Raw genomic sequence first — 13742 nt, 5'->3', positions numbered from 1 at the left:
CGTCTCCAAACTCTCAGAGGGGTTTAGGTTAAGTTAATATTCTAGGCGGTACAGATTGAAAAATTCATGAGCATGAGAGGCTAGAAAAACATGCTGCCGTTAGGGTTTAGTTTGCCGCTAAACTGATCTGACAAGAGAGAGAACCTCTGCTGCTTGACGTCCACAGGGCTGCACTGCCAGACGTCTGTTCTTTAAGAGAAGCTACGGGTGTGTGGAGTTCGTTCTAGTGCCCTCCAATGCTGAAGCGTAACGGGGTCACAGAGTAAAGCAGGGCCCCAGAGGATCACATGCTGTCAAGACTGGAGGTTTGGGTGAAACGAAGAAAACAGACTTCAATTATGCTGCCGCCTCTTTAAGTATGTTTTCACTTTAATGCGGAGTTGTTGCTGGGAGACTCGGCGGCACAAATTGCATCATAGGAAGCAACTCCAAACGCTGTGTAAAGCAGCTAAGTGCTAAAATAACTTTATGGAAATTGTGGATTTCACTCATGCCTCTCAAATATGACAGGCCTGGAGGAAAACTTTGTTTGGAAAGACATAGCAGTCAATTAAATTTTGTACTGCTGGAGACTATTTTTCAAGATTTCAACATAAAGCAGCATCCGTGGTGGGATTTTAAAAATGGAGCTGATCTTCCAGTTAATTCTCTCATCATACATCTTTTTAATACATCTGTATGAATCTCAACGGGAGTCTTTATGAGAGAATGTACTATTTTGGGACGGTATGTTTGCATAAGTATGCAATTTTTTTTACTGATCTTGTGACGAAATTGCAAAGTTTTTGTGATATTTTGGCGAGGAAATAACGTGCGTTTATAGTCACACCAGTATTTCAGTCAGCTAACTCACACTGCATGGATTATTATGTAAATGGAGAACACAGTATGTACAGCACTGATACTTTACATCTGGGCTCTGACCTTGTCACTCTCCAAAAAGAAGCACAAAACTCAGGACAACAGGGAGCGACAGTAATAACGTCCCACCTGGGGGTGCTAACTCACATTGGATGGATTATTATGTGAATGTAGAATATGTACAGCACTGATACTTCACTTCACATCTAGGCTCTGACTTTGTCACTCCCCAAAAAGAAGCCCCAAGGTCAGTACAATAGGAAGTGGGTGGGGGGGTGAGGATAATAACTCCCCCCCCCCTAAGGGAAGGTAGATTCAGAGCATACAGGTGGATGTTGGGGTGGAGATGGAGGTTGTATGAACAACAGCAGCAGTAGCAGCAACTGATAACTTTCGGGTGAGTGATGTGACAACAGGCGTGACACAGCACTGATAACTAAAGTACAACACCATGTTGAAAAGGGTGTGTTGGATATATGTTGTAATAAGTAGAGTATAGCGTGTGGGTGTAGTGGCAGACTGATGCTGACTGTCTGATCTAGCTCGCAGACTTTGCTTTATTAAGACATTCTATTTAGATTAATATAAAAAGCATCAAATCTTCACAGTTTGAGAAGCAGAAAACATTTTTCCTTGATATCTGACATTACATCAAGCTTCCAGTATCAGCAGTTTCTGGTTTGATCAAGCACTGTTTGTACCTATTTGCATGTGACGACAAAGAATTCTGCTACTCTCTGTTGTCACTCAATTTCAGTAGTGACAACAATACAACCGTCTCTGCCTCTCTCCATACCTTGATCCCTCCCCAGGAGTGGTTGGATAGGAAATCCACTGGTGATGTTACACCTGGTTGGACAGGGTATCTCAGAAGAAAATCGAGCTCTGCAGGGTTTATTTCTTTATTCATCAGCAGGATCTGGAGACACGACAAAACAGGAAGGACTTTGAAATGTTGTGTTTTCGGCACAAACACACACATTTCCTTTCCACTTGATTAGATCCAAACAGGGCTGCTGGTCTCAGGAGCGACCGGTTCAATGGCGAGCTTGTTCTCGGAACAAACCATGCAGAAGATGAAACCGGCTTTCCCCTTTCCTACCTGGAAGGCGAGCTGAGCGATGTACGTGAGCTTGTCACACTCAAACAGGCCTCTGGTGGTGTACTGGAAGACTGAGGAGGTGATGCTGTCAATTAGGTTGGACACCCGCTGCTTCAGAGCCTCGTCCGGTTCGGCCTTCAGGACCGCTTTCTGGAAGACCACGCTGAAAGCCTGCAGATGTTGTTGAAAACTTGAGTCACTTTCATCAAACTATAAACCAATACATTCAACAATATGACTTGTTTAAATTGTTGATATACACGGCTCACATTGGCCTTCATTTAGTCAGTGTCATTCACCTCTAACATGATGGATATGATGCAGTTTGTTCTAAAGATGAACTGATCAATACTGCTTTGGCTGCTTATGGAAAGACCCTCAGCTATAATTGATTGAAATGCATTTTGAGTTCATACAAGTATGCATGAACACGTTATGAGTGTCATAAGAGAAGAATTTCAGTGTCAAACTATGGTCTTCACTCATACATAATAGAACGCAATATCGGAGTAACATTGATCACTTGCACACAAGTGATGAATTTTAAAATTATGGAGAAGATTCGAAACTGACACTAAATATCAGATCTTTGCAGCCTCAATTGAAAATTAGCAGCAGTATCAACCTTCCAGTTGTAAAAACTGTCAACACCTGTTTAAATGATACATCACTATGATATATACTTACTGTATTTATCAGACAAATTAATAGGAAGCAAACAATTAGAACAAGCAGTGAAAATATCCTTTCTCCTTTGAGTAATGGTATAGAAAAAAACAATTTTAATAAAAGAAACAGTGGTGTATTGCCCTACTTCCAAAGGACTACAAAATTAAAGGGTAAGAATGATGATATTCTATATTTTTCTTATTGCCAATAAATCCTATCTAAAAACCAAAACCAACAATAAACTGATGCTGATATATCTTATTCTTCTGTGCCACATAGCCCCATTTCTTGCCCAATAACTATGAAAAACACACCAGAGAGCCACAAAGTTACACTGGGTAACATGCTCCTTCACTACCAAAAACACAAACACTTATTCTGTTTTCACTGCACTGGCTCCCTGTCTCCTCCAGTACAAAGACCTGCTACTCACATACAAACATACATACATACCTAATAACATAATACATAACCCATCAATGCACCTCCCTACCTACAAGAACTGATCACACCGCAAACCTCCACCTGAACCCTCAGATCTGTCAGCAGCTTGCTACTCCGAGCCCCCAGTACCAAGCTCCGCACCATGGGGGGGGTCGAGCCTTCTGCTCTGCTGGACCACGCTTATGGAACAGCCTTCCTATCCATCTGATGACAGCACAGACCTTCCAGTCCTTTAAAATAGGCTTAAAAACCTTCTTATTCAGGAAGGCTTTTTCATCTTGACTCTTATTTTCTTTATGTTTTTAACTCTGTGGCACTTTGAGATTCTCTGTGAATGAATAGTGCAGTACAAATTACCATGAACATACACACTGTAGTTTATTTGACTCAGTCCCACATACATCAGCAGGCTTAGGGATGACTGCCACAGACGGGGTAGGGAGATCTGAAAGTACTGGGCGAAAGACTATTGCATAGTTGGTTTTGGGCTTCTCATGGGATTTATTGATAATAAGAGCAATACAGAGCAATGCCCACCTTATCTTTTAAACTTGGGCTGTTGTGAAGTGTGAGCACCTAAACTAACACTAATTCTAGAAGATGGTTCTTTAAATGGGCTGCTGAAAGAGAAAGTGTAGCTCCATAGCCCATGAAACCATTTCATTACATTTGACTTGTGACCATTCTCAATTGTGATTACAACAGTAGAGTAGAGTATACATCTAACTACTAGCCAAATGTGCAAGTTCAAGTCTAACTGTATTCATCTTTGGGAAAGTGGTAGTTAGAGTGTGTAAATCAAAACCTTACTATGGAAAGATAATCACTATTATCTTCTTCTCTGAGTACTCAGGTGTCTTTTCTGTCAGTTTAGAGAGTCACACTTTGCTCTAACCTGGTGTAAAGAGCACATATTCATTTCATTCACAAGGTCAAAGGTATATAGTATCTGAATGTGTTTTCACTTGATTATGTTGGAAAATAACTTGGGCCAGAGCAGCTACCTGCAGAGTCTGGAGTGATTGCAAACCATATCTCAGGCTGCCTCTTCTCAGTGCTCACTGGCTGACAATATGAAAGACATTACACTCTACATAACCACATTAGGGAGCCACAAACACAATAAAAGCAGGGCAAAGAGCATAAAACATGGTGAGCAAATGGAAGAAGGAGGGAAGGAAACAGAGGACTGAGTTTAAGAGGGGTCTCACTGGGGGCCCGTGAGGCAGAGAGGAAACATGGCGGGTCAATAGAGAGGCTACCTTGAGAGAGAACTGGTACATGGGGTGGATTTTATTGAGGTCGTTCATTATGAAGTACAATAAGGAAGCCCGTGCTGCTGCTGGTCGGTAGTGCTCCCGAGCCTCATTGATTTTGGCCTCCGTCACCTTGGCTTCTTTTACCTACAGTAAAGACAGCGCAAACACAAAATGGAATCGCAGACATAGACACAAGCGTAAATCCACACGAATATGCATACGCTCAGGGTTCATCAATCAGCTAATGATGAAATTGTGCACACTCCAATAAAAAAACACCCTCCAGTGAAGAGCAGAGCTATTCCAATTTCACGGTTCCAGCCGAAATGTTCTCACAGCACGTGGAACATGACAATTATGTGCCGCTTTTTTTTTTTTTTTTGCCAGCAAACGCCTGCGCCATTATGCTCGAGAATGAACATCTGCAAGAAGGCAGCGCTCATCTCGTAACTGACAGAAGGCACGCTCACAGATCATCATGCAGTCCTTTCTCAGAAGTGTTCTGAAGTATCAGAAACATCAGTAATTCTACTCTGGTAGAGATAATATGCTAAGCTGACATGATCTGATTTGCTGACCAAAAAAAAAAGAGAAACAAAGTAAGGGAGGAAGAGAGAAGGGGATATGGTTACAGTGTAAATAGTTTGTACATAGAGGTTACTAATGAAATACTTACTGGGGACCTATCAGTGAGTATGAGGGAAGAGGTACAGCAAGTAAGGGGTTAACATATTTAAATTTAGGAGGAACCTAGAAATAAATTACCCTAGAAGTATGTTTTTAATTACGTGGTACATATTCAATAATTACAGGGTAAAGAGAGGAGCCCAACAGGCTTTAAGTCTGTCTACACAGCATCCATAAATGGTTTATAACACATTATAATGTAGTTATAAGCAGATTTAAGGATATTTTAAGTATTTATTAATGTAGAGTATTTGTCAACAATTGTAACTTCAACTATGAAGACATTCTGAATTATTGTCATTGTATTGTTAAACACTTATATCTGCTTGTAACTGCATTATAGTGTGTTGTAAAACATTTATTAAATGTCCTGTTGCCTTATAGGTTTGAGTTTTATTCTTTGTCACTGAAGAAAAAGAGAAAAAAGAAAAGAAGCACTAAACTGCTGAACTTGACAACTGGCTAACAGGTTAGCAAGGCTCATTTGTCTTTATCCAGTGGAAAACTTTAGGTCAGAGTGTGGTGTTTTTCAAATAAACATTCAACTTCCTGTTTTGGCATTTTAACATTGAGATGTAATGCTTTAAAGCTATAAAGATCAAGGACAGGACCTTCTCTTCGATCTCAGCGGCGGTGCGTTTGGTCGTCTCCAGGTTTTCCACCAGCTCTGTGTCACCCAGGAAGTTCCCCGAAGCAGAGGACAAACGGGACAGCAGGTTGTCCTCCAGCGTCTTCAGGGTGATCTTGAAACCGTTCTGCTGCTTGGTCAGGTCAGACTGATAGACACACACAAACGCACAACAACATTGACAGGTTCTTTTCTGGCCTTATCATCAAAATCTGAGGCAGTGGGAGACGTTCACAGTGCGGGTCAGTGTGAGGACATGAATACTGAAGGGCACCTCAAAGGCAGAACTAATCAATATGCTCTGCATCGGCTCTCCGGACCCATGAAGGGAGCGCTCTGGGTTGGATTAGCCAGCTTCCGTCTGGTTGCTGACATCAAACCTCTGCCGGGGCGACCTAACCCTCAGTGTGATGAGACCGTCGATTGGAGCGAGAGAGAGAGAGAGGGGAAGCTTTGATGGTGAACTACACATCCACACTGACGCACACTCACATCCAGTATGAATCCGCCGTTACGAGACATTACGGATTCCATTATGAAGCAGGCATCACGCGGAATATGCACAAATGTACACGCGCGGCTCAGTCGCAATGGGTTTTATTCACACCTCACCATATGGATTAGTGCACCCCGTCCTCTAATAAAGCTCCAACTCAAGCTGTTTTTTTTTCAGTCTTTGTTTTAGCTGAAAAAACAAAAGAGAAACTTTCACTTTTTCAAAGCCGGGCGTTTGAGAGACGTTGGTAGAACAAAGTCGACGGGGCACGGTTCCTCTCTTTATTGCTTCATCCTGCTTTGTCCTTCATTATAGTCTGTTGCAGCTCCTTGTTTCTGCTCGATAATGACTTTGCTTTATTGAAGTTTCCCTTAATAGAAGCCTCTGCGACCTTTGAATTGTTGTAATTACGAGAGGGTGGGCTGTTGTGAGATTTGCCTACTCCGGTGTTGTCAGAGACTGATAATAGCCGAGGTTTTCTGAGTGGCGTGATCCTTGACAGACGGCGGTAATACGTTTCTGGCAGCCTCCGTGTAATCACGGGTGGGGGGGTGGGGGAGGATGCTGGGAGGTTGCCGTGTGGGTGGAGCTGTTCCTATTCCCTGTGGCATAATGTTCCCATGACAAAAGACATACTTAGCTCAAATCGCGCCGGGGGAGCAGATAGTTTAAGAGATCACACTGCTTAATTGCTCTCTTTATGACAGCATTTCCTATTGTAGTGATGAGAGGTATTTTACATCACTGTTAAAACTAATTGGGCCTCTGCCTTGTTAAACCTTACAGGATATGAATTTGACGTTATTACTCACTCTGTCGTTGAAAAGTTCTCCTCCTGACAAAACTGCACTGGGAGGGGAAATGATTGTGATTCGTGGCATTTTAAGGAAAGGGCCTGACGTGTACGCGCTTTTGGAACACGGAGGAGAAAGTAACAGAATGGTGGACATTTAGCCGGGGGGACATCCGCCTGTGTGACTCAACTGTGACCTTCTACTTGCCCGGATGCATGTGCTCTTGAGGGTGGGGGAAAAAAAAAAAAAAAAAAAGCTATCCACACCAAAACATTCCCAACTGGATCCAATAATGAGTCAGTTTTTAACGATTAGCTTTCCTCTGGCACATTGTACTTGTAATTACCCTTGCTTGGGAAAAACAAACAATTAACCAGTCAGCAGAACACCCTAATTGGGATTAAAATGAGATATTACATCTATCATTTTTTTTTAGGCAAATGATTACCAAGTGCCACAGAGCAGCCCTGTTAAGGTAATTTGGGAAGTGGAGCATTTTTAGTTCTCATTAACAGCAAAGGTCTGGATAGAAATTGTGCACACACACACACACACGAGGATGTGCACACACACACACTCGTATATGCGCAGAGGGAGGACCAGAGGAGATGGTTGTGGTAGTAAAAGGTTGTAGACTGATCCCCCTGTGCACTCTCCAAAAAGGCAACTTGACATTTTAAGCTCCTTAGCCCCCCCCACCCTCGTCTTTGGCTGGGTTAAATGAGAGCTCTTTCACCCGGTAGTCATCTTACGGCTCAGTAGCGACGCTAACCTCATTAAAAGGTATAATGGCGCTGACTCGTTCAAAGGATATAAACAGGTACAGCCAATTTGCACTTTGCTATCAGTCTGATGATTGTTATCAGTCCGGGTTGTTTACTGACAACAAAAAAAAGCCATTCAGCGCTCCATTCTGCAGGCCGTGTTTTCATGGTAAGGTGCTTGGAATGTACACAGCTAGACCCCCCCTCCTTCCCCCCTCCCCTCTCCACCTCCACCAGCACCAACACCACACTCAACTTTCAGTGTTAATTAAAATGATAAGTGAGTTCCAGATCTTGTTTTTTTTTTTTTCCTCACCCTCCGATCTCAGTGAAATGCTAATTAAACAAGCTTCATTAAATCACATTTCACTTCTTCTCCGTTGGATTTTGCTGAGGGGACGTAAGGCTTAAAATAACTCAGGCATTTTGGTCCCCCCCACCCCCACCCACCACCCTCACCTTCCCCTCCTCCCCACCTTCTCTCCCATTTATTAAAAATGCTGATTTGTCCATGGATGAAAGCCTACAGGTCTGAATAAAGCGCTGCCTACAGAGGCCCAACGCAAACAAGGACGCCTCCGGAAAACCATCAAAATGCAAATAGGATTGTGTTAGAGTAAATCTGCCTGACCCGTTAACAGAGTTCCCACATTATCTTCCGTTCTGATCTCTCGGAGACTCCGCCGTGAGCCAGACACGTTCTGAACGAGGAGGGCTTTCTGATTTTTTTCCCCCCTTCCCTGCGACTGACAAGAGCCTCCGCGTTTAAGGAACAGTGGAAGTGTGTCAATGTGTTGTCTAATTGCTGTGGTACAGTAGCGCCACCGGCCAATCCATTTCAAGCAGCTGACAGGAAAAGAGCAGATTGTCGATGAGATGAGCGCGAGACATCATTAGGAGCCAGAGCTTTGATCAAGTGAGTTTTCGCTTAATTACCAACATTTACATTCACAGTGTGGACGGTACTGTGGGTATCGTAACTATGTGGCGCTCATTACTCCTCGAAAGTCTGCCGTACTGTACGCAGAGTAGCGAGCCCGGCCATTAACTCTGACCAGCGGCGACAGCTTAAAGCTACAGCTGGTGATGACAACGCTGATCAACAGAGTGGAACAACAGCTTTCCCCCTCCTCGCAGTCAAGGGGTCGAGGGTCTGCACAACAAAGAGAGTCATTTACATTAAAAAGGAAAATACACCTCAAAGCGTCTCCTTTCTGCTTCTACTTTGATTTCAGAGAGGTGGATATGGATGTGTGAACATAAATGAGTTTTGCCAAAGTGATAAAAAAAAAAAAAAGAAGAAGATGAAACTCCCTTGAGGATAGCATCAAGACACAATTACACAATTCCTGGAGCTCGATGATGAATGGAGGAAAGTCACAGTAACAATACACAGGGTGACTGTGACATAATGGCAAATTGTCAGTGCTTCAGAAGTTCATTTTTTTTATTTAGTATTAATATATTTTTGCCTTCATGGTTGATTATCAAACGATTTAAAGGATAAGGTTGTTAGTTAATTAAAGCTATATTTTTCTTATCGTCAACAAATCCCAAAAGTGATCCAAGTGTATCCAAAGCCTGATATATCTTACTCCTCTGTGCTGTAGAGCTCCGTAGTCGTCCAAAAATTATTAAAAACACATCAATGAGCCACACTGTTGCATTGGGTGACATGTTCCTTCATTACCATGAACACACACGCTGTGGTTTATTTTGACTCAATCCCACACACACACACACACACACACACACACACACACACACACACACACACACACACACACACACACACCGTCCTGCTGCCAGAAATACTCACTAATGCACCAAATGTGGATTCATCCACCACATGTCCTCCTGTTTGTGTAATGTTTGTTAAAAATCTACAGCGCCCAGCTGTTTTAGGGAAATTACTGAACCTTTTTTTAAAAAGTGAAATCAAATATCTGCGAGGTGTTTTTAAAGATTTATGTCTTCAGTAGGAAGCAGAAGAGGTAGGGAAGTCATGAAGTATTGAGAGACACATTGTTGGTTATAGTCTCTACACTGGGTTCTTGACTGTTTTTGTGTGGATCATGCAGAGGAAACAACAGGTCTAATGTAAGAACATATCTGAATTCTTCTGCTTTTCAGATTCAACAAACTCTGTTAGCAAAATGTTAACAAAGAGTAAAAAGAAGTTCTGGTGTCAGAAGTCACCAAACAAAAACAATATATTCAGTAGTGTCAGTAGTCATAGTAGAGCAGTGTGAGTAATGAGTGCTTTTTAATCTTAAACTTTAAGACAAAGTGCTCTTTGCAAACCTGTGAACAGACAGGTTCATAGGAGATAAAGCAATAGTTCAAAACTAAAAATCAACTCCTGAACACTGTCAGCACTGTGAAATTTTGTGTTGTATGTTTTTTACTTTGGTTTTATTAATTAGTGAAATCATGAAAAATAATGGTTAGAACCAATTCCTGCATTTAAAATAAATTGTTTTGAGAATTAGCAAATATCAGTAGTGGTCTGCAAATAGTTTAATTTGGGAGGCAGATTTTTGGTCCAGACTTTTGAGGCCCTTTCACTTCTTATAGGAGTTGAGATTATTCACACAGCAGTGTTTCCCCAGGATTATTCTGAAAATACTAGTTGTCGTGAGGCGGGCGTGTCAAGGATAGTGTTGTCATAGATGTGTGCAGTAGGGTGGTTGTTCGTATCAGTGTATTTCTCTACACTGAGCTGAAATGGAATAAGTGCACATGAATAAGGTAAATCATGTACTCCTGTTATCTTGCTAGTATCAGTTTGTTTTTATTTGTTTCTTTCAGGAGGGGCGGGGGGGGTGGGGGGGGATCCCGTTGGCGGGTGGGCTGCCCCTCCAAGGTAATGATAGGTGGAAACACTGCACAGTGACAATTGGTCACTGGAATTTGGACAGTAGTTAAGAAGCTGTGAAGTCATGCATAACTATTCAAATTAATTGTAATACAATTTTAAAATGAATATCAATATACTTTGAAGAACACTACTCACTGCACATTTAAATGGTAATCTAATTTTCTCATTACTCTATGTTCCACGTACAAATCCACCATGCACACAGAAGCAAACGCACCTCCAGACAGACACTCACCAACACACACACACACACACACACAGACGCGCATGCACACACACACAGTCGTGCAGTGTCCCGGTCTCCCTAAATGAGGAACCCAAAGCCCCATAATTATCACACATCCACTTAGTTTGCCGTTAATCAAAGGCGCCAGATGATTGTTTTGGAATCAAAGAGCCCAGACCTGCAGCCTCTTGTGATGTCTAAAGACGACAAGACGACATTTTCTTCCCGATGTGTAGCGTTAAAGATGGATAATGACGAGCGAGAGCGGCTCCTGGAGGCCCCTGACTCCTCAAACTGTTTCTTTTAATTACACCTGCACAGAAGAGATGTTAGGAGAGGAACTCAAAGAGTCCGACGTGGAACAGTTGTTTTGTTCTGTGATAGCACCTGATGGCTGTGACAGATACTGCTTTCATGTCTGCTCGGGTTCACTTTAACATTCCTGCGACATATCAGATAAAAGAGATCTGACAAAAAGTCCTCTTTGTAGTTAAATATCTGTATCGGGTAGGCTTTCTCTCTGCCTCGACAGGTAGTCTGACTTCCTCACCTTTAGCTGTTCCAGGTCAGGTCTCTCCATGCTGACCACAGCGGCCAGCAACTGGTCCTCCAGTCCGTCTCTGGTCACTGTGAAATTTATCAACGTGCACTGGGCCTGCAGCTCCGGCTGGTAATGAGGGCTGGCGAGCTTGGTGTGCAGGATGAGGCGGAAAGTGGGGTTGTACTCGCACTCCTTGTCTCCGATCTTTATGTACCTGTTTGGTAAATGAGGAACGAGACGTTTTTGATCATTGAGGGTTGCTAAATGAAAGCAAAGATTCTGAAACGGTGATGGGAAATGTGATTGGAGCAGGAACCACTCAAAGAGACTCATCATTGAAGGCGATGCTATAATTATCTGTCATGCTCCTGTATTCAGATGAATGCGTCTATATTCTTGGTGTCTGGGACACTTGTCTTTAATCAGCGGCTCTCAAAGAATGTCATGTCACTGTCCCTTTAAAGAATAAGTCTGGTGTTATTCTATATCAACAAATCCTACGAGAAGACCAAAACCTACAATGTGTTGGTTGTCTCTCAATACTTACCAACGTCTCTACAGCTTCCCTAAAGATTCATTTTTCTTCTTAAAACAACTGGGAGCTGTGGTTTTAAGCAAACATCACCCAAGTAGTGAATTTGCTGGGGACTATTTTCAGATGCAGATGAACACACACATTTAGTGCTCTCGTTATGTTTTTTGGCAGCAGGGCAATGTCTGGTACTTTTAATTTTATAGCTTTGGGAAGTAAGGTAATACACCACCGTTTAATTAAAAGTGTGATTGTCATTACTGGAAAGAGAAGGGATGCTTTCACTGGATGTATTTATTGACTTTGTTACAGCTTGTGGTAATTGTGAATTGCTCCGTTTAATTTATCTGATAAATCCAGCAGATATGTATCACAGTTGGAACTTGGATATAAATACAGTAGCTGCTATTTCAACAAGGACTGGAGCAGTTTTTCAAGGCTGATGTTAATGTCTTTGTTTTTTGATTGAAGCTACGAGTATCTGACAGTTTGTGTCAGTCTCTATAACTATTCTTTCCACGCATTTAAATCTCACTTTGATGGTGAGAAAGGGCATCTGATCAGTGTTACCCCAATATCACGACCTCTTATGAATAAGTGTATCGTCTGTATCAAACCACAGTTTGACATTCAAACTTTTCACCCAAAGCAATGACAGTAATGATATGCTCATGCATACTTGTATGCATTTCGATCAATTATGATTTCCATAAAACAACGAAAGCAGTATTGATCAGTTCGTCTTTAGAACATCATATCCATCATCATCATAACCATCATGTCAGAGGGGAATGACACAGTGAATGACAAGGAAAAATATGAAACATATATTTAACAAACTAAACTAAACTAAGTGATCAATATGAAGTCAGTATAGAGTGAATAAGTGTATCATTGCATTAACAACAGTAAACTGGCATTTGATTCTAAATGCAGGGATATGTGAAATTGGTAAACTTGTTTATTTCTGTTGTTATTTTCAGCCATAACTGTAACTTATAAAGATAAATAATTAAACACAGTGGTCCGACCTATCTGACGTTTTTCTGCTGTGCTTATTTTATGTACTGTATTGCTTTGCTGCGTCTTTGCTTTGTTTTGTGTGGATCAGCAGTAAAACCTGTATTAAACTGAGTTTATTTGGGATTGTGAGGAAAACAAAACAGACTCTTTACTGAGTGGATTGAACTCTGAGAGACACTCAGACACTTACACACTGAAAAACCCGAACCCTTCTCCTCTCTTTATTAATACCCAGCACCTCTATACACAACCAGACTTAAAGGTGCAATGTGTTTCTTACCTGCCCTTCTTAATGGTTTCTCTGCCCAGCAGTGGTCCAAGAACAGGATCCAAGGTTTCCTCCAAGTTCTCTATCAGGACCACGTCACCTTCTGCCAGAGCTCTCTCTATGGCATCCAGGTACCTTTCAAAATAAAGCAGCGAGTATTTCTCTGTTAACACTTGTCTGATATATGTCTAAAAAAACCACCATGTCCACGTTCCAACATAAAGCAGCTCACCCTCTCTGTCCGATGCGGATGACGCGCAGATTTTCTCCATATTTGTTTTTGATCCATTTGATGCCCTGCAGCTGGGGGTCCACCATGAGGGGCCAGCGCTGGCAGGAAGTCAGAATGGTGGCGTTCTCGGTGGACATCCTGTCGGCCGGGAGCCCCTCGTTTTGCCACGCCGCAATGTCAGCGTCGTCCGTCAGCATGGTCAGAGGGTCCAGGTCAGGGGTCACGGGGATGGGAACCTTGCAGATAATATCAATAAGTATGTGTGATGTTTGCAAGTTCCAATTGTAAGACTACGCCACAGTGGTAAAAATGATTCAAAGTTATAGTATAAAGTT

At 42.2% G+C, this 13742-nt stretch overlaps 1 protein-coding gene across 10 annotated transcripts in view; it reads right to left on the bottom strand.

Moving 5' to 3' along the window:
• The window catches only part of dnah9 (dynein, axonemal, heavy chain 9), a 178908-nt gene that overhangs the window by 64171 nt on the left and 100995 nt on the right, over positions 1 to 13742 (bottom strand). For 8 of the 10 annotated variants that reach the window (XR_006092993.1, XM_042398385.1, XM_042398383.1 and 5 more), the window contains 7 exons: positions 13408 to 13643; positions 13188 to 13310; positions 11362 to 11566; positions 5634 to 5798; positions 4339 to 4479; positions 1964 to 2134; positions 1658 to 1780 (listed from right to left, as the gene is read on the bottom strand). Coding sequence is in view for 9 of the 10 variants with exons in the window: in XM_042398385.1 (XP_042254319.1) it covers positions 1658 to 1780; positions 1964 to 2134; positions 4339 to 4479; positions 5634 to 5798; positions 11362 to 11566; positions 13188 to 13310; positions 13408 to 13643 (1164 nt within the window). In the remaining variant the exon portion in view is untranslated. Of the gene's footprint in view, positions 1 to 1657; positions 1781 to 1963; positions 2135 to 4338; positions 4480 to 5633; positions 5799 to 5924; positions 6046 to 11361; positions 11567 to 13187; positions 13311 to 13407; positions 13644 to 13742 lie in introns of those variants that run through there. The other 2 variants (XM_042398392.1, XM_042398388.1) reach the window with 2 other exon arrangements.

Source organism: Thunnus maccoyii, chromosome 20 (assembly GCF_910596095.1).
Source record: "Thunnus maccoyii chromosome 20, fThuMac1.1, whole genome shotgun sequence".
Lineage (NCBI taxonomy): Eukaryota > Metazoa > Chordata > Actinopteri > Scombriformes > Scombridae > Thunnus > Thunnus maccoyii.
Note: the sequence above shows the minus strand (reverse complement) of the source record. Positions and strands in the feature narration are given on the sequence as shown.